At 40.7% G+C, this 22,945-nt stretch overlaps 2 protein-coding genes and 1 long non-coding RNA gene across 4 annotated transcripts; all 3 read left to right on the top strand.

Annotated features, from left to right (window-relative positions):
- Positions 1 to 2,154: 2,154 nt before the first annotated feature.
- On the top strand, positions 2,155 to 7,055 carry LOC117592750 (hepatitis A virus cellular receptor 1 homolog). The gene is made up of 6 exons (XM_034292970.1): positions 2,155 to 2,203; positions 2,314 to 2,652; positions 3,447 to 3,521; positions 3,635 to 3,702; positions 3,894 to 3,972; positions 6,446 to 7,055. Exons 1-6 carry the CDS (start codon positions 2,155 to 2,157, stop codon positions 6,523 to 6,525), a joined length of 690 nt encoding a protein of 229 aa, XP_034148861.1. The 3' UTR covers positions 6,526 to 7,055.
- Positions 7,056 to 11,491: 4,436 nt separating this feature from the next.
- Positions 11,492 to 12,721, top strand: LOC105011290. The gene is made up of 3 exons (XR_003781978.2): positions 11,492 to 11,582; positions 11,719 to 11,761; positions 12,373 to 12,721. It is a non-coding gene; the product is annotated as an uncharacterized LOC105011290 (long non-coding RNA).
- Positions 12,722 to 14,719: 1,998 nt separating this feature from the next.
- Positions 14,720 to 21,213, top strand: timd4 (T cell immunoglobulin and mucin domain containing 4). 2 transcript variants are annotated; one of them, XM_010871207.4, is made up of 7 exons: positions 14,720 to 15,051; positions 15,865 to 16,215; positions 16,808 to 16,870; positions 17,497 to 17,573; positions 19,580 to 19,691; positions 20,366 to 20,399; positions 20,627 to 21,213. In XM_010871207.4, exons 1-7 carry the CDS (start codon positions 14,862 to 14,864, stop codon positions 20,709 to 20,711), a joined length of 912 nt encoding a protein of 303 aa, XP_010869509.2. In that variant the 5' UTR covers positions 14,720 to 14,861; the 3' UTR covers positions 20,712 to 21,213. The 2 variants fall into 2 exon arrangements, with proteins under 2 accessions (XP_010869509.2, XP_010869511.2); XM_010871209.5 differs by having other exon boundaries at positions 14,721 to 15,051; positions 15,865 to 16,200.
- The last annotated feature ends 1,732 nt before the right edge of the window (positions 21,214 to 22,945 follow it).

The raw sequence follows: 22,945 nt of genomic DNA, 5'->3' as shown, positions 1-22,945 counted from the left end.
CTCTGGTGACACAGTTGGGTACAGGAGCTCAGAGTCCAGCCCCGTGCAGCAAGCACAAGAAGTGGCGATAGAGAACATCTATCAAACAGAATGTGTTGACAGAGTTGACTATGAGGAATGTCCCTGAAGATGCCTGAGAACTTTCACCACCCTCATGCTTTAAGACTATGCCACTGATGTCCTAACAACTACTGGGTTGAACTGTGGTCCCAACAACATTGCCATCTTAAGATACACTTAAGACGAACTTATCCAGTCGTATTGGACGATTTTTGCATATTAAAAGTTTTTTTTGAAAAAGTAAGGTAAAACTAATATGGCTTGCCTTATTCAGAAGTAACATGATTTTTTATGATGGTATTATTAGTTTGTAAAAGTGTATTGGTCCAAGTTAAACCAACATTGTGTTTTGTTCAAACCATTTGCAATCACATAATAAATTAACACACTTGAATCTAAGTTGTCTAATTATTCACAAGCCACACCTTGTTGGTTATACATTAATGGCCGTTTCCATGTAACGCACAAAATATGAAGTTTATAGGATAAATGTTGGTGTCAAATGAAAATCTACAAATGCATATTTTTCGGAAAAAAAGACAGAATGTATATTTTTCAACCATTTTGATATACGTTTTGACATCAATATAAAGTGACAGACATCAACGATGGAACAGACGAGCCAGGCCGACGAGTAACCAACACAGCGCCAGGTGATGGAGGCATGCAACACAGTCATCACCCAGGTGGAGCAGAGGTTTTCACAAAGTGACCACCTGATCGCCGCCAAGCTGGTTGACAGCTCGCGCTTCCCACAATTTGTCCTGTCATTCCCTACATCTGGGCTTGACTGTGTGGTGAAACTATGGCCTCTAGGAAATGAGGAAATGTTGAAGTCTGAGCTGACCACTCTGTACCGCCCCACTGAGCTTCACACTGGTAAGACGGCCCTGTCTCTGTTAAGATCCATCCATGAGAACAACCCGAGGTACACATGAACATACCACAACTGAAACTTCCTTATCAGACGCAAATCAGTGTCATAGTCCAGTAGTACAAGGGAGTAGTGCAAAGGGAGAGTCCAGTAGTACAAAGGGAGTAGTGCAAAGGGAGAGTCCAGTAGTACAAAGGGAGTAGTGCAAAGGGAGAGTCCAGTAGTACAAGGGAGTAGTGCAAAGGGAGAGTCCAGTAGTACAAGGGAGTAGTGCAAAGGGAGAGTCCAGTAGTACAAAGGGAGTAGTGCAAAGGGAGAGTCCAGTAGTACAAAGGGAGTAGTCCAAAGGGAGAGTCCAGTAGTACAAAGGGAGTAGTGCAAAGGGAGAGTCCAGTAGTACAAAGGGAGTAGTGCAACAAGGTGACAAGCACGTGACCAAGACAACCATGGAGTGACTTCAGGACAAGTCTGTGAATGTCCTTGAGTGGCCCAGCATATTCAACATCTTTGGAGAAACTCGAAGATCGCAGTTCACCAAAGCTCCCATCCGATCTGACAGACAGAATGGGAGAAACTACCCAAATTCAGGTGCGCAAAGCTGGTACATACATACCCAAGAAGTCTATATCACCACAAAATATGGATAAAGTGAAAGGGTCTGAAAAAGAATTAGAAGGCACTGTAAACGTATTTAAAAAATACAGAAATAAAAGCAGGATTAAATAATTATAAGTCCTGCTATATTTTCATCATGAGCTACATCACTATTTATTTTACTAATTAAATGTAGTGTGCTTAACTGTATATCAGTAAACCATAACTGAGTTCAGTCAAGGCAGAGTGTAGATCCTCTAAGACACAGAGGGGGCAGTAACAGATGTGTGAGCCGCCTCAGTTGTGTGAGCCGCCTCAGTTGTGTGAGCCGCCTCAGAGCTTGTCTGGCTAGGGTCAAGAACATTCGGAGCGATACCCAGGGAGTTTGTCAGAGATTGCATGAAAAACTATATATTTTGAACAAAAGTATCAATAAAAACAGAACTAACTTAACCATCATTCTAGAAAGCTCATAGGAAACAGGCAGCTGTGGATTTGTCATGAAGAGGAAGTCGAGGTGGTTTGACTTGAGTTTATTAAAGACCTGACACGTCAGAGAGGAAGAGAGTGAGTTCAAGTGGTTTTATTTAGTTCTGGTTAATTTGACCAGGTCTGATTGTGACATCATGGGGAGAAGCTGTATAGTTGAATGTTTGCTCCTCTGCATTCTTTCAGGTAAGTGACACACAATAAATACACTTTAGTCTGCTTATCTGGTTTAGAAGTAAATTATTAGAATTTTAAATCAAACACTTTTCTTCTCATTACTTTTCACTCATTTACAGTCAGTGAATGTACCATTGAAGTCTATTGTACTGTGGGTCAGAACGTGACTCTGCCTTGCAGACATGATGTCAAATATAAGGAGCCACAACACTCATGCTGGGGGAAAGGAACCTTACCAATCAACGGTTGTAGTGACCAAATCATCTCGACTGACGGGACTAAAGTGACAGATAAAGTTTCCAGCAGATATCAGTTAATCGGTGACCTGATAACAGGGGATGTGTCTCTAACCATCTTCAATACTTCTGAGAAGGATTCTGGGATTTATGGATGTCGAGTGCAACACGTAGGATTGTTCAATGATGAGAAATTTGAAGTCACTTTGACTGTGAACAAAGGTAAGAAATACACACACAACTATTGGATGTATTCTGCCATTTATACACTGAACACAACAGTAAATGCAACATGTAGCATTTTCAAATATTTCCGAGTAACAAACTCATTTCAATATTATAACATTTGCAAAGCTGATTGTAAATGGTAAACATAAGAAGAACATCTCAGAGGAAAACCTATCAATAACTTAGTTTAGGTACTGAGATCACCTGTCCTACCTACAGTGGATATAAAAAGTCAACACACCCCTGTTAAAATGCTAGGATCTTGTGATGTAAAAGAATGAGACAAAGATAAATCATGTCAGAACATTTTCCACCTTTAACGTGAATGTTTGACCTATAACGTGAACAAGGTGATAGAACTGTCTGAGATCACCTGTCCTACCTAGCTGTCTTAAGATGAATGCACTAAAAGTACTCTGGATAAGGGCTTCTGCTAAATAACTAAAGTATAAATGTACATAATTGGGATCCAACTGAGAGTTGTAGGAGGAGATTGTAGGAGGCAGTATTTGTGTGAACTGAGCAAGTGACTGTAGCACCATGTCATTGTGTTACTGTCTGATTTCAGCACTGTGTCATTGTGTTACTGTCTGATTTCAGCACTGTGTCATTGTGTTACTGTCTGATTTCAGCACCATGTTATTGTGTTACTGTCTGATTTCAGCACCGTGTCATTGTGTTACTGTCTGATTTCAGCACTGTCATTGTGTTATTGTCTGATTTCAGCACTGTGTCATTGTGTTACTGTATGATTCCAGCACTGTCAATGTGTTACTGTCTGATTTCAGCACCTGTCCCTCCAACATCCAGGACACCAGATAACATGACCACAATCTCACAGACCAGGGGCTATCACACACACGGTACCGAACAACGCAATAAAGACATCCTAACTGTCCACATACAACGTTCATAGATGCATTACTTTCTATAACATTTTAATTTCCATTCTGTGTTTAATTTCCATTCTGTGTAGATTACTTAAAGGAAAATTCTTCTACATATTCAGACACATTCTCGACACATTACATCAAATTGGAATCGGTAAGCTTGACAACAAGTTACACCTCCAGAAATATAAAATCCTGTTTTCTCTAGTATTGTATGTACATTTAAGCAATTTAGCAGATGCTGTTATCCAGATAAACTAATGACTGCATGTATTTCCATAATTTCTCATATTGGATTAATGAAATGCTGTTCTAATTGGAATTAATCTGTGATGTCAAATGAAGCAGATTGGAATCAATAACCAATTTAAGATCCTGCTGTCCATTCTACTGGTTCCTATAGCTGTATCTGCTTATGTTTTGAGTGAGTACACGCAATCTTTATACTTTATAAATACGGTACATTTGTCTCAACTATATCACTGATGTTGTTGAAAAAGTAGTGCAAAACGTAGTAGTGTATATTGGAGTTTGTTTCTGAAAACACAATCTTTGTTACCAATGGCAGGAAAGAGATGGAAAAGAGATGGAAAAGAGATGCTCTGGTCCCTGAAATGTAAGGAGACTATTTCCTGACTCGACCACTTCAAACTGTCATAGTCGATGAATCACCACAATAATTTAATGAATGACTGAGTCACTGTGTGATATCTGTAGATGGAGCATGTGGGCTTACTTAGAAATGTTTAGACCCATATGGTCTGTGAGGCTTGGTTTCACTAAAACGATGATATACAGTTGTGCTCATAAATTTGCATACCCTGGCAGAAATTGTGAAATTTTGGCATTGATTTTGTAAATATGACTGATCATGCAAAAAACCTACCTTTTATTTAAGGATAGTGATTTAATAAAGACATTTATTTATCGCATATAAGTTTGGCTCCCTTTTTGAATCATAATGATAACAGAAATCACCTAAATGGCCCTGATCACAAGTTTACATACCCTTGAATGTTTGGCCTTGTTACAAACACACAAAATGACACACACACAGGTGAAAATGGCAATTAAAGGTGAATTTCACCTGTGGCTTTTAAATTTGTAATTAGTGTCTGTGTATAAATAGTCAATGAGTTTGTTAGGTCCCACATGGATGCACTGAGCAGGCTAGATACTGAGCCACGGAGAGCAGAAAAGAAGTGTCAAAAGACCTGCGTAACAAGGTAATGGAACTTTATGAAGATGGAAAAGGATTAAAAAAGATATCCAAAGCCTTGCAAATGGCAGTCAGTACTGTTCAATCACTTATTAAGAAGTGGAATATTCAGGCTTCTCTTGATACCAAGCCAAGGTCAGGTGGACCAAGAAAGATTTCAGCCAAAACTGCCAGAATAATTTTTTGGGATACAAAGAAAAACCCACAGGTAACCTCAGGAGAAATAAAGGTTTCTCCAATACGACAATACTTGAACAAAAATGAGCTGCATGGTCGAGTTGCCAGAAAGAAGCCTTTACTGCACCAATGTCTCAAAAAAGCCTGGTTACAATATTCCTGACAACACCTTGACACGCCTCACAGCTTCTGGCACACTGTAAATTGGAGTGACGAAACCATGGTCATAACCAAGGCCTATAGTGAACTGAATACCACTGTGAAGCATGGTGGTGCCTCACTGATGTTATGGGGGTGTGTGAGTTCTAAAGGCACAGGGAATCCTATGAAAATGTATGTCATGATTAAATGCAGCATGTTATCAGAAAATACTGGCAGACAATTTGCATTCTTCTGCATGAAAACTGCACAAGGGACGCTCTTGGTTTTTCCAGCACGACAATGACCCTAAGCACAAGGCCAAGTTGACCCTCCAGTGGTTACAGCAGAAAAGAGTGAAGGTTCTAGAGTGGCCATCACAGTCTCCTGACCTTAATATCATCGAGCCACTCTGGGGAGATCTCAAACATGCGGTTCATGCAAGGCGACCAAAGACTTTGCATGACCTGGAGGCATTATGCCAAGACAAATGGGCAGCTATACCACCTGGAAGGATTCAGGGCCTCATGGACAACTATTACAAAAGACAGCACTCTGGTCATTAATGCTAAAGGGGCAATACACAGTAATAAGAACAAAGGGTATGAAGACTTTTAAACAGGGGTCAGTCATTTTTTATAAATCTTTGCAGTGTTTTGTTTTATGATTGTGCCATTCTGTTATGACCTACAGTTGAATGTGAATCCCATAAGAAATAAAAGATGCGTTTTGCCTAATCACTCATGTTTTCTTTCCAAATGGTACATATATTATCAATACTCCAAGATATGCAATCAGGCATGCAAACCTTTGCAAACCTTTGAGCACATCCCTGAGAACCAAGACCACAACACCCTGGGGAAGTGAAACAATAGGCCATCTTCTGAGCTGCTGGTGCTATTGTAGGCATTGGAATAAATACATTTTATTTATACACTCCAGAAGACATTTGACTTCCTCTTTTAATAACCCTGACCCTCTAAGTTGGAGAGGTGTAGAAGGCTGCCTCACTGGATTCCTATGGAGCATTATTGATTTCACTACCTTACAATTCTTCATCAGAGGCTCTGGCCACTAAGCTGGTTCTAGCATGTTATTCCTTTTAGAACCTAATACAGCCAGTAATCTTAATATTCACAAAGCAGAACAGGTGTTCTAAATAGAATCTCTACCGATGGCATCTCCTCTGTCAGCTATGGGAGTCTGTTTCCGTCACAGAGCACAAACAAACATGTTTTGACTATGAGTTGTGAGAAAACGTTGATACAATGAGACATTCATATGTAATAGTAGCCACTGGAAGTATGTCAAGCTTCAGCATTCATAATAGACATCAATGCTTGACTCTTCCTTCCTTTGTCAGACCACAGAACTCTGGTGACACAGTTGGGTACAGGATCTCAGAGTCCAGCCCCGTGCAGCAAGCACAAGAAGTGGCGATAGAGAACATCTATCAAACAGAATGTGATGACAGAGTTGACTATGAGGAATGTCCCTGAAGATGCGTGAGAACTTTCACCACCCTCATGCTTTAAGACTATGCCACTGATGTCCTAACAACTACCGGGTTGAACTGTGGTCCCAACAACATTGCCATCTTAAGATACACTTAAGACGAACTTATCTAGTCATGTTGGTTGAAATTACTTGAAGGGTGGTGTCATAACATGGTCATAATTCTGTCATAACCATGTCATAACATGGTCACGACACTATAGTCGCTCTGGATGCGTGTGCCCTTAAAAAGTAGCGCAGTAGCTTCGTACTTGGACTATCGATTCAGCCGGACAAACTGCTACATGAAATGTATGTCTGAATAAAGGCTTAATAATATGTCTGGCTACATTCAGAATGAATTCAACAGAATGAACTGAACACTTGATGATGGGGTTTTTTGTATGTAATAGTGTTTTGGTCCAAATAACCGAATGTGACAGTTCTATCACCTCTGTAACCATGACATTTAGCCACACCCATTGGCTCTGTGGCCCAGGCATACTAATGCAGATATGTTAAATGTCAAACAAAACCACAGTGTTTCACTGAAGTTCAACTTTGTGGGACAGTGTCTTGTTCAAACCCTGTGCTATGACATAATAATAAAGAACGCACTTGAAACTAAGTTGTCAAATTATTCACAAGCCACACCCTGTTGGCTTAACCACTACTGGCCATTTCTATGTAACACACAAAACATGTTGTTTATGGCATCCATTTTGGTGTCAAATGAAAATCTACAAATACATATTTTGGGGAAATAAATGCAGACTGTATATTTTTCACCATTACTATTATTAGGAATAATGCTTTAATATTTGTTCCAACAGATTGAAAAATTTGGAAATGAAATACCTACTGCACAATGTTTATGATTAATCTACATCACTATGTATTTAACTGATATTGTATTAATTATTTAACTTATTATATATTTTTTTTAATGTATTTCTTGATTTACTATCTACAGTATATCCAGTAATCCAGAACTGAGGTCAGTGAAGACAGAGTGTAGATCCTATATAACACAGAGGGGGTCAGTAACAGTTGTGTGAGCCGTTTTAGAGCTTGTCTGGCTAGTGTCAAGAACATTCAGAGAGATACCCAGGGAATTTGTCAGAGATTGCATGATGAATTACATATTTTGAACAGTATCAATAAAAACAGAACTATCCTAACCATCTCTGCATTCTAGAAAGCTCAGAAGAAACAAGCAACCGCACATTTATGTCGTGATGAGGAAGTCGAGGTGGTTTGACTTGAGTTTATTAAAGACCTGACACGTCAGAGAGGAAGAGAGTGAGTTCAAGTGGTTTTATTTAGTTCTGGTTAGTTTGGCCAGGTCTGAAGGTGACATCATGGGGAGAAGCTGTATAGTTGAATGTTTGCTCCTCTACTTTCTTTCAGGTAAGTGACACACAATAAATACACTTTAGTTTGCTTATCTGGTTTAGAAAGTAAATGATTAGAATTTCAAATCAAACACTTTTCTTCTCTTCTCATTACTTTTTTCTCATTTAAAGTCAGTGAATGTACCATTGAAGTCAATGGTATTGAGGGTCAGAACGTGACTCTGCCTTGCAGATATGATGCCAAATATAAGGGGCCACAGCACACATGCTGGGGGAAAGGAACCATACCAATCAGAGGTTGTAGTGACCAAATCATCTCGACTGACGGGACTAAAGTGACAGATAAAGTTTCCAGCAGATATCAGTTAATCGGTGACCTGATAACAGGGGATGTGTCTCTAACCATCTTCAATACTTCTGAGAAGGATTCTGGAATTTATGGATGTCGAGTGCAACACGTAGGATTGTTCAATGATGAGAAATTGGAAGTCACTTTGACTGTGAACAAAGGTAAGAAATACACACACAACTATTGGATGTATTCTGCCATTTATACACTGAACACAACAATGAATGCAACATGTAGCAATTTCTAATATTTACGAGTAACAAACTCATTTCGATATTATAACATTTGCAAAGCTGATGGTAAATGGTAAACTTTAGAGGAAAATCTCAGAGGAAAACCTGTCAATAACTTAGTTTAGGTACTGAGATCACCTGTCCTACCTACAGTGGATACAAAAAGTCAACACACCCCTGTTAAAATGCTAGGTTCTTGTGATATAAAAGAATGAGACAAAGATAAATCATGTCAGAACATTTTCCACCTTTAACGTGAATGTTTGACCTATAATGTGAACCATTCAATTGAAAAACAAACTGAAATCTTTGAGGGGGAAAAATAAAAAACTCACAAGAACCTGTTGCATAAGTGTGCACACCATTAAACTAATACTTTGTTGAAGCACCTTTTGATTTTATTACAGCACTCAGTCTTTTTTGGTAGGAGTCTATTAGCATGGCACATCTTGACATGGCAATATTTGCCCACTCTTCTTTGCAAAAGCGCTCCAAATCTGTCAGATTGCGAGGACATCTCATGTGCACAGCCCACAGATGTTCAAATTGGATTCAGGTCTGGGCTCTGACTGGGCCATTCCAAAACATTAATCTTCTTCTGGTGAAGCCATGCTTTTGTGGACTTGGATGTGTGCTTTGGGTTGTTATCATGCTGAAAGGTGAACTTCCTCTTCATCTTCAGCTTTATAACGGACGCCTGAAGTTTTGGTGCCAAAATTGCCTGGCATTTTAACAGGTGTGTGTATACTTCTTATATCCACTGTAGCTGTCTAAAGATGAATGCACTAAAAGTACTCTGGAAAAGGGCATCTGCTAAATGACTAAAGTATAAATGTACATAATTGGGATCCAACTGAGAGTTGTAGGAGGAGATTGTAGGAGGCAGTATTTGTATGAACTGAGCAAGTGACTGTAGCACCATGTCATTGTGTTACTGTCTGATTTCAGCACTGTGTCATTGTGTTACTGTCTGATTTCAGCACTGTGTCATTGTGTTACTGTCTGATTTCAGCACTGTGTCATTGTGTTACTGTCTGATTTCAGCACTGTGTCATTGTGTTACTGTCTGATTTCAGCACCATGTCATTGTGTTACTGTCTGATTTCAGCACTGTGTCATTGTGTTACTGTCTGATTTCAGCACTGTGTCATTGTGTTACTGTCTGATTTCAGCACTGTGTCATTGTGTTACTGTCTGATTTCAGCACTGTGTCATTGTGTTACTGTCTGATTTCAGCACCTGCCCCTCCAACACCCAGGACACCAGATAACATGACCACAACCTCACAGACCAGGGGCTATCACACACACGGTACTGGACAAGGCAATACGACTACATATGACTGTTCATAGAAGCATTACATTCTCTAAAATTCTAATTTCCATTCTGTGTAGATTACTTGACGGAAAATTCTTCTTCATATTTTTACACATTCTCGACACATTACATCAAATCGGAATCGGTAAGCATGACAGCAAGTTGCACCTCCAGAAATATGAAATCCGTTTTTCTCTAGTATTGTATGTACATCCCTGATTCCATAAAAGTTGAGACATTGCGTGAACTGCAAAAAAACCCAGAATGCAATGATGTCCAAATCATTTATACTTGGGACAGGGGCTTGTTTACCACTGTGTTGCATCACCTCTCTTTTTAACAACTCTCTGTTGTTGCGTTTGGGAACTGAGGAGACCAATTGCTGTAGTTATGTAAGTGAAATGTATTCCTATTCTTGCTTAATATAGGATTTAAGCTGCTCAACAGTTCGGGGTCTCCCCTGTCCTCTTTTTGTTTCATAATATGCCAAATGTTTTCAATTGGTAACAGGTCTGGATTGCAGGCAGGCCAGTTTAGAACCTGGACTCTTTTACTACGGAGCCATGCTGTTGTAATACATGCAGAATGTGGTTTGGCATTGTCTTGCTGAAATAAGTAAGGCCTTCCCTGTTTCCTGGATGGCAGTATGTATATATTGTTCAGCATTAATGGTGCCTTCACAGATGTGCAAGTCACCCATGCCATGTGTACTAATGCACCCCCATACCATCACGGATGCTGGCCTTTGAACTGTGAACTGATAACAAGCCGGGATGGTCCCTCTCCTCTTTATTCCATAATTCCCAAAAATTATTTCAAAATGTTGTTTAGTCAGATCACAGGAATGTTTTTCACTTCGCCTCAGGCCATCTAAAATGACCTTGGCCCCAGAGAAGGAGCTGGTGTTTCTGGATCTAATTTATATGTGGATTCTTCTTTGCATGGTAGAGTTTTAACTTGCATTTGTGGATGCAGTGACGCACTGTGATCACAGACAGTGGTTTTCGGGAAGTGTTCCTCAGTCCAAGCAGTGATGTCCTCTACAGAATCGTATCTGTTTTTAATGCTGTGTCACCTGAGGGCCCGAAGATCACGGCCATCCAATATTGGATGAAATGATGAATGAAATGAATGAAAATTGGTTTTCGGCCTTGTTCCTTGCATACAGTGATTTCTCCAGATTATCTGAATCTTTCAATGACATTATTTGCTGTAGATGATGAGATCCCCAAACTCTTTGCAATTTTACATTGAGAAAGGTTATTCCTGAATTGTTGCACTATTTGCCCGCAGTCTTTCACAGAGTGGTAAACCTCTCCTCATCCTCATTTCTGACAGACACATCCTCTCTGGAATGATCTTTAATACCCAATCATGTTACTGTTTTCAACATTTGATATAATGTCTTTGTACTATTTTCTACATGGTTTAAATGATTTGCACATAATTTCATTGTTTTTATTTGCATTTTAAGCAGCATCATAACTGTTTTGGAAATGGTGTTGTACATTTAATCTCTGGACAAGAGTGTCTGCTAATTTAATTAAGCAGATGCTCTTGTCCAAAGTGACTAACAGTAATGAGCGCATATAATTCCATACATTCTCATATTGTATTATTGAAATGCTGTCCCAGTTGGAATGAATTTGTGATGTCAACAGAAGCAGATGAGATTCCCTAATCTATTTGGGATCCTTGTGTCCATTCTACTGGTTCTGATTGGCTTGGTGATTGTATCTGCTCTTGTTTTGAGTGAGTACATGCAATCTTTATACTTAATAATCACAACAAATTGACTCAAGTATATCACTGAGGGTGTAGAAAAGGGGGTGGAAAAAGTGAAATGTCTGCCTTTGTGTGTTTTTCTGAAAACAATGTTTGATACCAGTGGCAAGAAAGCGATGGAAAAGAGATGCTGCAGTACCCAAAATGTAAGTAGGCCATTTCCTGACTCGACCACTTCAAACTGTCATAGTCAATGAATCACCACAATATGGTAAGAAATGAATGAGTCACTGTGTGATATCTGTAGATGGAGCATCTGGGCTTACTTACAAATGATTAGGCCCTTATGGTCTGTGAGGCACGGTTTCAATTAAACTATTTTATGAGAACCAAGACCACAACACCCTGGGGAAGGGAAACAATTGGCCATCTTCTGAGCCCCTGATGCTCTTGGAGGCACTGGAATAAATAAATTTAGGTTGTCAGTTGAACTCCAGAAGACATTTGACTTCCTCTTTTAATAACCCTGACCCTCTAAGTTGGAGAGGTGTAGAAGGCTGCCTCACTGGATTCCTATGGAGCATTATTGATTTCACCACCTTACAATTCTTCATCAGAGGCTCTGGCCACTAAGCTGGTTCTAGCATGTTATTCCTTTTAGAACCTAATACAGCCAGTAATCTTAATATTCACAAAGCAGAACAGGTGTTCTAAATAGAATCTCTACCGATGGCATCTCCTCTGTCAGCTACGGAAGTATGTCAAGCTTCAGCATTCATAATAGACATCAATGCTTGACTCTTCCTTCCTTTGTCAGACCACAGAACTCTGGTGACACAGTTGGGTACAGGAGCTCAGAGTCCAGCCCCGGGCAGCAAGCACAAGAAGTGGCGATAGAGAACATCTATCAAACAGAATGTGATGACAGAGCTGACTATGAGGAATGTCCCTGAAGATGCGTTAAGATACACTTAAGACGCACTTATCCAGTCGTGTTGGTTGAAATTACTTGAAGGGTAGTGTCATAACATGGTCATAATTCTGTCATAACCATGTCATAACATGGTCACGACACTATAATGCCCCATTTATTTTGAAACATTATGACAAATATTGTGTTCATTTTATGACTGGTTATGACACTTACGCAGGTCTATCAAAATATAACAAACCATTCTGTAACCAGTTTTCTTATAAACAGTGTTTTTATATTACATTTCACTATAAATGCTATTTATCAATATAATTATGATTATGATATATAATATATATCATAATATATGATATATTATGATATTTACCTTTCCCAATGCAACGTTTCTCGTGACTCGGATGCCAGCAGTAGATCTCTGGAGGACATGCCATCCTCTTCGTGACTAATGACCAACATAAGGGCATGTACAGCTTGGCACACCTGTACTATAATCATGCTGTCTAATCAGCATATGCCACACCTGTGAGGTGGATGGATTATCTCAGCAAAGGAGAAGTGAACAATAGGCCTTTTGTGTACATAGAGAAATTCTTAGATCTTTGAGTTCAGCTCATGATAGATGGGGGCAGAAACAAAAGTGTTGCGTTTATAATTTTGTTCAGTGTATTATGTAATAGTGTATTGGACCCAGTAATGGTAGAAGATTAAACCGCAGTTATTTTGCAGAGAGTGTGACATCACATTCTGAGTGTGTCAGTTATATCACCTCTATAATCATGACATTTAGCCACACCCATTGGCTTTGTAGCCCAGGCATATTAATGCAGATACATGAACTGTCAACCAAACCACAGTGTTCTTCTTATAACAGTCCTCCTGTTATAACACACTTGAAAACACACCTGAAACTAAGTTATCTAATTATTCACAAACCACACCTTGTTGGTCAACCACCTGTGACCACCAGGTTCATGTGAACACTCCCCAAATCAAATGAAAATCTAGGAGTACATATATCAAACATATTAAGACAATTTTCATGAAATTTGGCATAAGCCACATAAAGAATTTAATATAAAAATAAGGGAAGATGTTGGTAAACAGGATGACGGTAAATGATGTGGATTATGAAGAAGGACATTTGTCACAATCAAACCACATTTGGTCACAGATGGAGACTCCAGTCTTTCATGGAAGTCTTCTTATTATGAAATCACTTTGGACAATTCTTCTTCTATCTCTTTCTTTCACTCTCCCTCTCTCTCCCTGCCTGTCCCCCCATCTCCCTGCCTGTCCCCACATTTCCCTGCCTGTCTCCCCACCTCCCTGCCTGTCCCCCCCACCTCCCTACCTGTCCCCCCCACCTCCCTGTCTGTCCCACCCACCTCCCTGCCTGTCCCCCCCACCTCCCTGCCTGTCCCCACATTTCCCTGCCTGTCTCCCCACTTCCCTACCTGTCCCCCCCACCTCCCTGCCTGTCCCCCCCACCTCCCTGCCTGTCCCCCCCACCTCCCTGCCTGTCCCCCCTACCTCCCTGCCTGTCCCCACATTTCCCTGCCTGTCTCCCCACCTCCCTGCCTGTCCCCTCCACCTCCCTGCCTGTCCCCCCACCTCCCTGCCTGTCCCCTCCACCTCCCTGCCTGTCCCCCCACCTCCCTGTCTGTCCCCCCATCTCCCTGCCTGTCCCCCCATCTCCCTGCCTGTCCCCCCATCTCCCTGCCTGTCCCCCCATCTCCCTGCCTGTATCCCCACCTCCCTGCCTGTCCTCCCACCTCCCTACTTTTCCCCCCCACCTCCCACCTCTTCTTCCCTCTCTCTCTCCCTTTCTCTGGCCCTCTGTCTCTATCCTAAATATTTTTCCTTGTCACTCTCACTGTCTCAGATTAGGTGACCACAATTTTGGTCAAATGAAAAACATATACAGTAATATTGTAACAAAAATCTACCCTCTTCATATAAACAAATTGGTAGAAAGTGCTGAAAGTGTTCGTTATGCACAGAGTTTGTAATGCTAAATGTTGATTTGTAATGCATTTTAAAATAAAAAAAATCATTACGTTACCATGAAATTTGTCCATATGCATTGTTATGAAGTACTAAAAGCCCTAAATCAATTTAAGGATTTTGGGTCACAGGCCAGCCCAGCTAGTACTAGCCCGGGGCTAGCTTTTAAAAAGCCTATCCCTGTGTGCAAACACGTGCCCACTGCACACCACGGCAGACGAGCCTCCCAAACCATCAATGCAGTTTGTTCACGCCAGAAAATGTGGACAACAAACCCCATCCACAATGGGCCTTTTCTCTGCTCCCGGACCCCCGCCATGGGAGGAGGTTTAGAGGGGTCACAGCGGCTCTGACTTTCCAGCCTGGCGATGTCACAGGCAGTGGCCCCCGAGAACACAGCTGCCCATTCAGATGCCCTGTCCCTGCACCGCCCTGCCTGCGCCCGGCACGACACAGTGTCGTGTGTACCCCACACTCCCGCACACTGGATGTACGCAATGGCTGCCGGCTCCGTTCCGTCTTTTCTGCGCTTGATCCTTGTCCTGCTAACTGTCTCAGGTAAGGCAAATGCACATTCAGGTCATGGGCTGTCCATTGACTGTGGGGAGGGGGGGGGTGGGTGCCTCGGTGTTGTTCAAGTCGGTCGCCTGGGGTGGGACTTGATTCGAGCAACAAGGGAAGGAAACAACAGCCTTGCTCCTCTCGGCGTGTCCTTTGTTTACTGCCGAAGGCTGTCCAGTGGCTTTGTTCCCCGACAGGTTGGATACATTGGCGTTTGGTTGAAAGTATACTGTCTGCAGCCAAACTTAGCAAGCCTACGTGCTAAAATCTAATTGGTAGTCTACATGCATTGCTAAGTTTAGATTTCGTTAGAAGCTGTTTGGTATGGCTCTCTATTAGTAATTTCCCATCTACATTAACAGGCCTACACACACTATTTCATAGATAATCGTATTCGCACTTTCTAGTTTATTTATGGCTAACAAATGGAGCCCTTTTAAAACTATAGTAAATGTGTAATTACTGTGATTTCTTTATGCATTAGGCCTACTTGCAGAACAACTGTGAGCTATAGTCCAGCAATAAGCCTACTGCCTATAACTGCAGTTCACTGCAGGATGAAACAGTTGCACAGTATTTTCAACAGTTAAAAAAAAATATTGACTTTGGAGATCAAAACGTATTGCTAAGTTGAGAATGTGTGTCAAGATGTGTGTCAAGATGTGTCGTCAAGATGTGTCAAGATGTGTGTCAAGATGTGTCGTCAAGATGTGTCGTCAAGATGTGTCGTCAAGATGTGTCGTCAAGATGTTTGTGTGAAAGATAATATACCTTACTATTCTGGCGCTTCTTTCCCCCGGTGCTCAACAGCCAGGTGTTCAGTGTCAGCGTTCAGGGTGATGGAAGGTGCTACTGCCACACTGTCATGCCAATATTCGGTGAGCCGTTGGGGTTTGAAGCGGGTGTGCTGGGGGCGAGAGTGTGGCACGTTCTGGTGCAACGACATCCTTGTGCAGACAGATGAAAACGGCGTCATCTCTAAAGTGTCGGACAGGTACAGACTGCACGGCGACATCTTCGCGGGAGAAATGGACTTAGGAATTCTCGACGTGAAGAGAACCGACAGCGGCCCATACTGTTGCCGAGTGGACATAAATGGGTTTTTCAACGACATAAAAGTTGTTCAAAACTTGAGGGTGATGAAAGGTAATTTATGGCAGAGTAAGTAATGTAAATTATTTTTGGGTCTTATATTCTGAGCGACGTGGAGTGGATATTTTAGGCATTGGATGGACTACTTTCCGCCCCTGCCTTTATAAAGAAAGCAGCGGGAGACATTTTCTCCGTTTTTTCTTAATGTTGGCCAGTTGACCTTCATTTGAATATACATTATTGAAATGATACAGGGAAAGTATTAACTTTGTTGTGTTCTTTTGAAATGTCACTTGAGCAGCATCTAGGGACTGGCACTTGTTTTGTGGATTCTCTCATTTCGAACCCCACATTAAAACCATTCCCAAGATAGTATTAATGCAGCAGGAACGAATAATGAAAGGCTTTACCGTCACCATTTCCATAATATACTTACATATGCATCCGTCTGATAAGTCGAGGCCTGAATTTAACACATTGCAAGCACAGGTGGCTACCAGGGAAACTGACTCCTCCCACTCCCTTACACCCCTTTACCTTTAAGGAACTGCACAATAATGAATGATGTGAGACCTCCTAGAGTCACCTCTGCTGAACCACTGGCTGATGAGGCTGTCAGCAGTCACTATGTCTGTGAAATTCTGACACGTTTTCTTTGTAGCTCCAGTGGCGGTCACAACAACGAGTGCCGTTGTGAATAACACAGATGCTAGGCCGGTCACAGGTGAGTACGCTGCACTGTCAGGTAAAAGGTGGATTAATGCTACTCGGGTGTTGTGTGAGGTGCATATTTACCAGGAAATCGGTTATTGAGATAATGACTTCTGCTTCTAATGTCAGGGCGCATAGTCAGATGGATCTGGTTTTGGGTTAAAGGTCATGGTTGTGATGATGATTCATGCATGGTTAGTAGAAGTTTGACGATTCTTGAGAGATGGGTTAGAAACACATCGCCTACTCAGCGCTTCCCCTATGTCAAACGGTGGGGCTACGGCGTTAATAATGAAACTCACTGAAACCTGATCTGAAGTTACAGGACGGGCAACATTGTGCTTACATTGTCATATCACCTGCTTCACCCTTTACATAAAGTGATTATGATGTGATGCCTTTGCAGGGAATATGTTCTTTAGATATGTTCTTTTTTTTAGGGCAGATTCATATTCTAAAGCTGAATAGGTGAATGCAGTATTTCCTTGCTAGGTGTTGAAATTACAGCTTTCGTTTCAAGAGAATCAAGCAGCGGTCAGGATGATGTCTCAGTGGGTGATACAATGTCAGGATTTCCTGCCAAGTAATGGTGAAAGACGCCATGCCCCCATCACCAATATGAGGTTTCTATTTTGATAGACCACTGGAGAGCTGTTGAGTCATCACATCTTGCCATCCTGCGACAGAACACCAGTGTTTCGCATTCTGGAACACTTGTGAGTATTCTGAGTTCCAATTTACACTAATACCACAGTGCAAACCACTTAATGAAAGAGCAGATGCAAAGCAGAAACAAGTGTGAATTTTGATAACGGCACTCAAATTCACACATAAATAGAGCATGTCTGAATAACTCTTCTGTCTATAGCGCCATTTTTTATTTTGTCCACAACCCCACAGGCAGAGATCTTCGAAAATGGTTGCAAATTGGCTGCATGGTACATATTGGGCAGGAGTCACGTGACTATATCTCAACCAATTAAAATGATATAAAGCCCAAAGCCTAAAAGGACATTAAGGCTTAAGAGGGCCATGTACACTACTGGTCAAAAGATTTGGAACAGCCCCATTTTTCCAGTTTCTATTGAAATTTAAACAGTTCAATTCCTGTGAAAAACCTGTAATGGTAAATGGTAAACTACCTGATGTAAAAAAAAAAGTTTAGGTTAACATTACTGAAACATACAGTAAAAATACAGTAATGTACAATTATAAAACTGTTTATTTGTCCTATGTTTTAATTTCAGAGTACATTAAGACATTCAAATGAAATTCCAATAAAGTAAAAAGTGTGTATATATGTCCCTATAATTTCTTTTTAGGAAATTAAGAGAAACGACATACTTTCGAAAATGTTTACACGGTTAGTTTCAATGGTTTGTATGAAAACACTTAATACACGTGTCACTGTAGCTTAACTTCAATAGGAATGCGTTATGTTCAGCAGAGATAGCTAATATTTTTAAGAAAATGCTTTTACGCTGAGACTCTTCAATCTTACAAAAGCAAATTTTATTATAAATGAAGATGTCAAGGTAAAATGGCTTGGAAGAGTTATTCTATTTTACTTCATGGTAAGTGTTTTCCAATATAGATCCCATCAGCTTCATTGATTTTAACGGGACAGGATTCACACAGCCAAATCTTCATAAATAATACATAAAGCCCAATGATTGCTTAAATTGCTTCAGGTCATGTGGAAAACAAAATACAACACATACATCAACTTGGACAGATGGGTATTCTTTGAAATGTGTAATGACATTTGGTCAAACTTACGAGGTATACCTCAATAGGAGGTATATTAAGAAAACGATTACTTCAAATGTTAAATTGATTTTGTAATATAGAATGTAACATTATGTATTTTATTTAGGTAACTATTTGAAAATATGGTCAAAATTATTCTAATTGGTGTCCTAATCATTGATCTCTGGATTCAGTGGGTCACATTTCAGCATGCTCTTTCAAAATAGTGTGTGACATCTTTGAATTTGAATGTGCAGAATGTCTCATAACATATTTAGCATGTTAGTAGCCTGCATGTAAGTGTCCTACAGTCAAAAATCGGTTAAGCATCTCAGTCAAAAACCGGTAAAGCATCTCAGTCAAAAACCAGTAAAGCATCGCAGTCAAAAACCAGTAAAGCATCGCAGTCAAAAAGATAGAATTTGATTGGAATGTCCATGGTTCACAAGTACAGATAAAGTTTTTTTGATTAAATTGATCAAATGCTCTCATAATTATATCTTTGCAATCAGTATATTTTATTGACCATCCCTATGATAGTTTGACATTTTTAAATGTAAGATATCATGAAACGTATTTAAGATACATATTTGGTGTGTTTTGGCACATTCATATGAATGTTTTACAGGATACATACTACATTCTGCAAACTGCACTGTATTGTGTTCTCCAGCACGTAAAAACAGCAGGTTAAATGGCACTATTGTTTTGGGAGATAAGTTCACGACTCCTGTCCAAAATGGTCCCATGGATGGCTGGCATTTTGAAAATGGCCACCAGAGGGGTATAATAAATATAAATATATATATATATATATAAAAAAACTTTCCAAGCAATTGTTTTGCAGTTTTTGAAATTCGTTGCCTTCATCACCGACTCCACAACTCAGCTGAAGTCGGAGGCGAAGCTGCTGGGATATGAATCCCCTCGGTATTTTAACATCATCCCACATCTCTCTGTGCTCTACAAACAGGTGGAGAACCCTCCGCCGAGCCTCTCTCTCCAGATCAACATCCCAGTGCTCTCTCTCTCCATCAGTCTACTCATACTTATAACGGGGGCATTGGTCATACTGGGGTTCAAACGTATGTACCGCAAACTCACAGCTTCCATAGAGAAACGACGCGGCGTGCCAATGCTAACCTATTCGGACATCCCGCTGTGACGTGAACCGTGCGCCCATATTAACATTTATTACCACGTACTAGTTTTAAAGCCCCCTCTCATTATTTTTTTTTCAATTTCATTTTGGAAAACAAACACTGTCTCATTAATCCCTGTGCATGTTTATTCACTCAAAATTACCTCAAATTGCATTTCCCCCGAGCCTCCTCTGGCCCTGTAAATCCTCAGTCTGATAGTTTGGGTGTTAGCAGACAAATGTGAAGTATTTTTGCATACACAGCCCTGATTGGATGATAGGATGGTCCAGAGAACGCTCCCTTAACCAGATGAGCAGTCATTGGTGTATTAGTATCTGATCAGATTGTGATGTCATGAGTTGGGTTAAATATTTGATCCCAACTAAATAACAGACTCAAACTCTGTTTGCATTTTATTTCTAAACTCTCTCACACAAAACAGTTATTTTAACCCTTTAGTGTGGCAGTTGCATCAAACAGGAAAATGTTTTTTAACTGCATTGCCCTTTTTAATAGTAAGCATACCACTGAACTTGTACACTGTGTTGTATTCTCTTGCGCAATATGAAAAATAAACATTGATTTAAGTTGATTTGAACCATTTATTTTCTTCTCAGGGGGGATTCACAGAAGAGCTCTAAAGACAGGCTGGTAAGCTAACGAGATAAGCATGGCAGAAATGTAAACACAAAACACACACACACACACAAAAGTAAAGCCACGCTTCTCTTTTTAATCCAGTTTTTTACATCTAATGGTAAACAAATGTAATGTATCAGACCATTGGCAGACAAATCCATAACCATGTTTTAAGAGATTTTGTACTCTGTACATATATGATTCTTAGCACTATATCTGATGTTGTGCTGATACCCTAGCCTGTCAGCCAAGGAACCTCCCCATATCATCTATGAGATCCGCTTGAGAAGACCTGTGGAGGAGAACATCTACACACTGGATTAAGGACTGAGACACTTTCTCTGTAGATGTCCTGAAAAGCACACTATTCACTATATGGTACACTACTTTAGACCAGGGCACTATGGGGAAATGACTCTGTATTCATTATATAGTCAAGTACTTTAGACCAGGGAGAGGTTGCACTCTATTCCCTACATGGTGAACAAATTAATGCTATTATTCTAGTGCTTTTTGGGACGCTGGGCTTGTGACACGGACGTCGGTTCAACACATTATCAAATTAACTGCCTGTTTGTCGGATCACTACTGCCTGTCACTTGTCACTCAATGATCAGCCACTCTACCACAGGCTCAGCGACTCTACTTCCACCAACTGTATTTATGGCCGTTAGACAGGGAGACACTTTGAAGGATGAATTAAAATATTGTAGCAATTTTTGTAGGTGTTTTTATATGCTGTTACTGTGTTGTTACACACATTATCGGGATGTTTTCCAAAGCTTTCTAACATATGCCTCTTTCTAATAAAAACAAACAAATGAAAACCAAACCTTTGACAGTGCATATGATTACGATAGTTTTCAACATTTACACTGTACGTGGCTATGCCCCAGAGCAAAACAACCATCCTCTTTTTCTCCCTCAGTCCATCCGATGTTATCGGCAGAAGACAATGAAAGTAAAGGCAGAATGATGGTGAAGTGAATTCAACTTATTATTCATGGCCACTTATTTTAAGTGCAAATCTCCTTTTTTGAGAAGGGTCATCTTATACACAATATGTCTCTCTCATTGTGTGCCAGCCATTAGAGAATGGGGACTGGGAGCTCAGTAGGAAATGGCTAAATGCTATGCAATATCTCTTTTGGCCACATGATGGAAGCACTGTGTTAACTTTGATGATTTCATGGGCTACCAATGGCTCAGAAGTTTTCCTACCTAAGTAATTTGTGTCAAATCAGTTCATGGAACTATGTGATTACAAAGCTGGTAACAAAGAACATAACGATTGTTCCCCAGCCAGGAATGCTTCAGATATTTTTTCAACAGTAAATAACAGGTAAAATGTCTTAACTGAAAGACATATGGGGCATCATAGTTATTTTTAGGTTCCTGATTTCTTGAGGACTCAAAACTGAAACCTTTCTCTTTTCACTGTCCTTCACTATATGTTTCAGTCTGAAACTCCGACAATTGCAGTTGATTTAGTGATGTCAAAATGGTGTATGAGTGGTGTTTTACAAAACAGTCACAAGTAGTTTTGAAATTGCTACTCAATCTGATCACATGGCGCTTTCCTAACGTTTGTTCTGGCTCTTGCCGAACGCAATGGTTTCTGGGAGCAATCAAAGGGAACCCATCAATTTCTAGGACTTATCTACTGGTTTGTTTGTTTTTGTAGCCAGAGAATATCTGGGGTTCAGATAAAGACTCTTTGCTGAGAAAAAACGAATGTCTGCGGGCTTGGCGAAGCAGTTGACCAGAGCAAATAGGTTGGGTAGCCCGGCCAGAATGCTGAGGGTCATTTGCTAAGCTCTAGAAAAGGCGTTGGAACTACCCCATCTGCTTCGTCTTGCCAAATCTCCCTGTAAACCACCAGCTCATTGTATTTCCTACAGAAGGGCCGATCAGCGAAACACCCGTTTCGATGTGTCAGATCAGAAGGACCTCAAAAGCCTCAAGATGACAACCAGGTTGGCGTAGCGGCACACTGAAAGGGAAAAACATAATTAAGTGAATCAAAACATTGCTCTGTAGATTCATCAGGCGAAACAGAAATACAGCCATGTGACGGAAGGAGAACAGGCTGACAGGCCCTCCTGGTACCAGGCCCCCAGGTGGGGAGCAGTGGGGACCGAGAGAGGGGAATAAATCAACGCTCAACCAGGAAGCCACATAAAGGGAAGCGGGAACAGGGACAGGATGTGCCACACAACGAGGCAATACCACACACACACACACACACACACACACACAGACACTACGAAGGCCCAGAGGAGAAGCCAGATGTGGCTGCTCTGGAGACTTGGTAGGCCAGATGGGATTGGCCCGTAGTCACTGGAGGCCAGGGGACAGATTGAAATAAAAAATTAAAATGGGAAACGATTAAAGAGCCCGTAAAAAAAAAAGAAGTAATTGACTCCTATAGCAAGCGAAATGCCAGACCTGAGTACATTGAGTACACTCAGTGTCCACAAGGAAGCAATGAAATTCTCAAACAGTGACTTGAAAGAGTCATGAGCAACATGTGTACCAGAGGCTGCCTTTACAGTCGC

The sequence above is a fragment of the Esox lucius genome, chromosome 7 (assembly GCF_011004845.1).
Source record: "Esox lucius isolate fEsoLuc1 chromosome 7, fEsoLuc1.pri, whole genome shotgun sequence".
In the NCBI taxonomy this organism is placed as follows: Eukaryota; Metazoa; Chordata; class Actinopteri; order Esociformes; family Esocidae; genus Esox; species Esox lucius.
Note: the sequence above shows the minus strand (reverse complement) of the source record. Positions and strands in the feature narration are given on the sequence as shown.

Bases quoted from the DNA above. Each gene is read 5' to 3' on its own strand.
- LOC117592750 (XM_034292970.1), top strand. From the start codon at position 2,155: ATGGGGAGAAGCTGTATAGTTGAATGTTTGCTCCTCTGCATTCTTTCA. The intron at 3,522-3,634 runs GTACCGAACAAC...CATTCTGTGTAG, and splicing joins CAGGGGCTATCACACACACG to ATTACTTAAAGGAAAATTCT. The intron at 3,973-6,445 runs GTGAGTACACGC...TTCCTTTGTCAG, and splicing joins TGTATCTGCTTATGTTTTGA to ACCACAGAACTCTGGTGACA.
- timd4 (XM_010871207.4), top strand. From the start codon at position 14,862: ATGTCACAGGCAGTGGCCCCCGAGAACACAGCTGCCCATTCAGATGCC. The intron at 17,574-19,579 runs GTGAGTATTCTG...CTCTACAAACAG, and splicing joins TTTCGCATTCTGGAACACTT to GTGGAGAACCCTCCGCCGAG. The intron at 20,400-20,626 runs GTAAGCTAACGA...CTGATACCCTAG, and splicing joins AGAGCTCTAAAGACAGGCTG to CCTGTCAGCCAAGGAACCTC.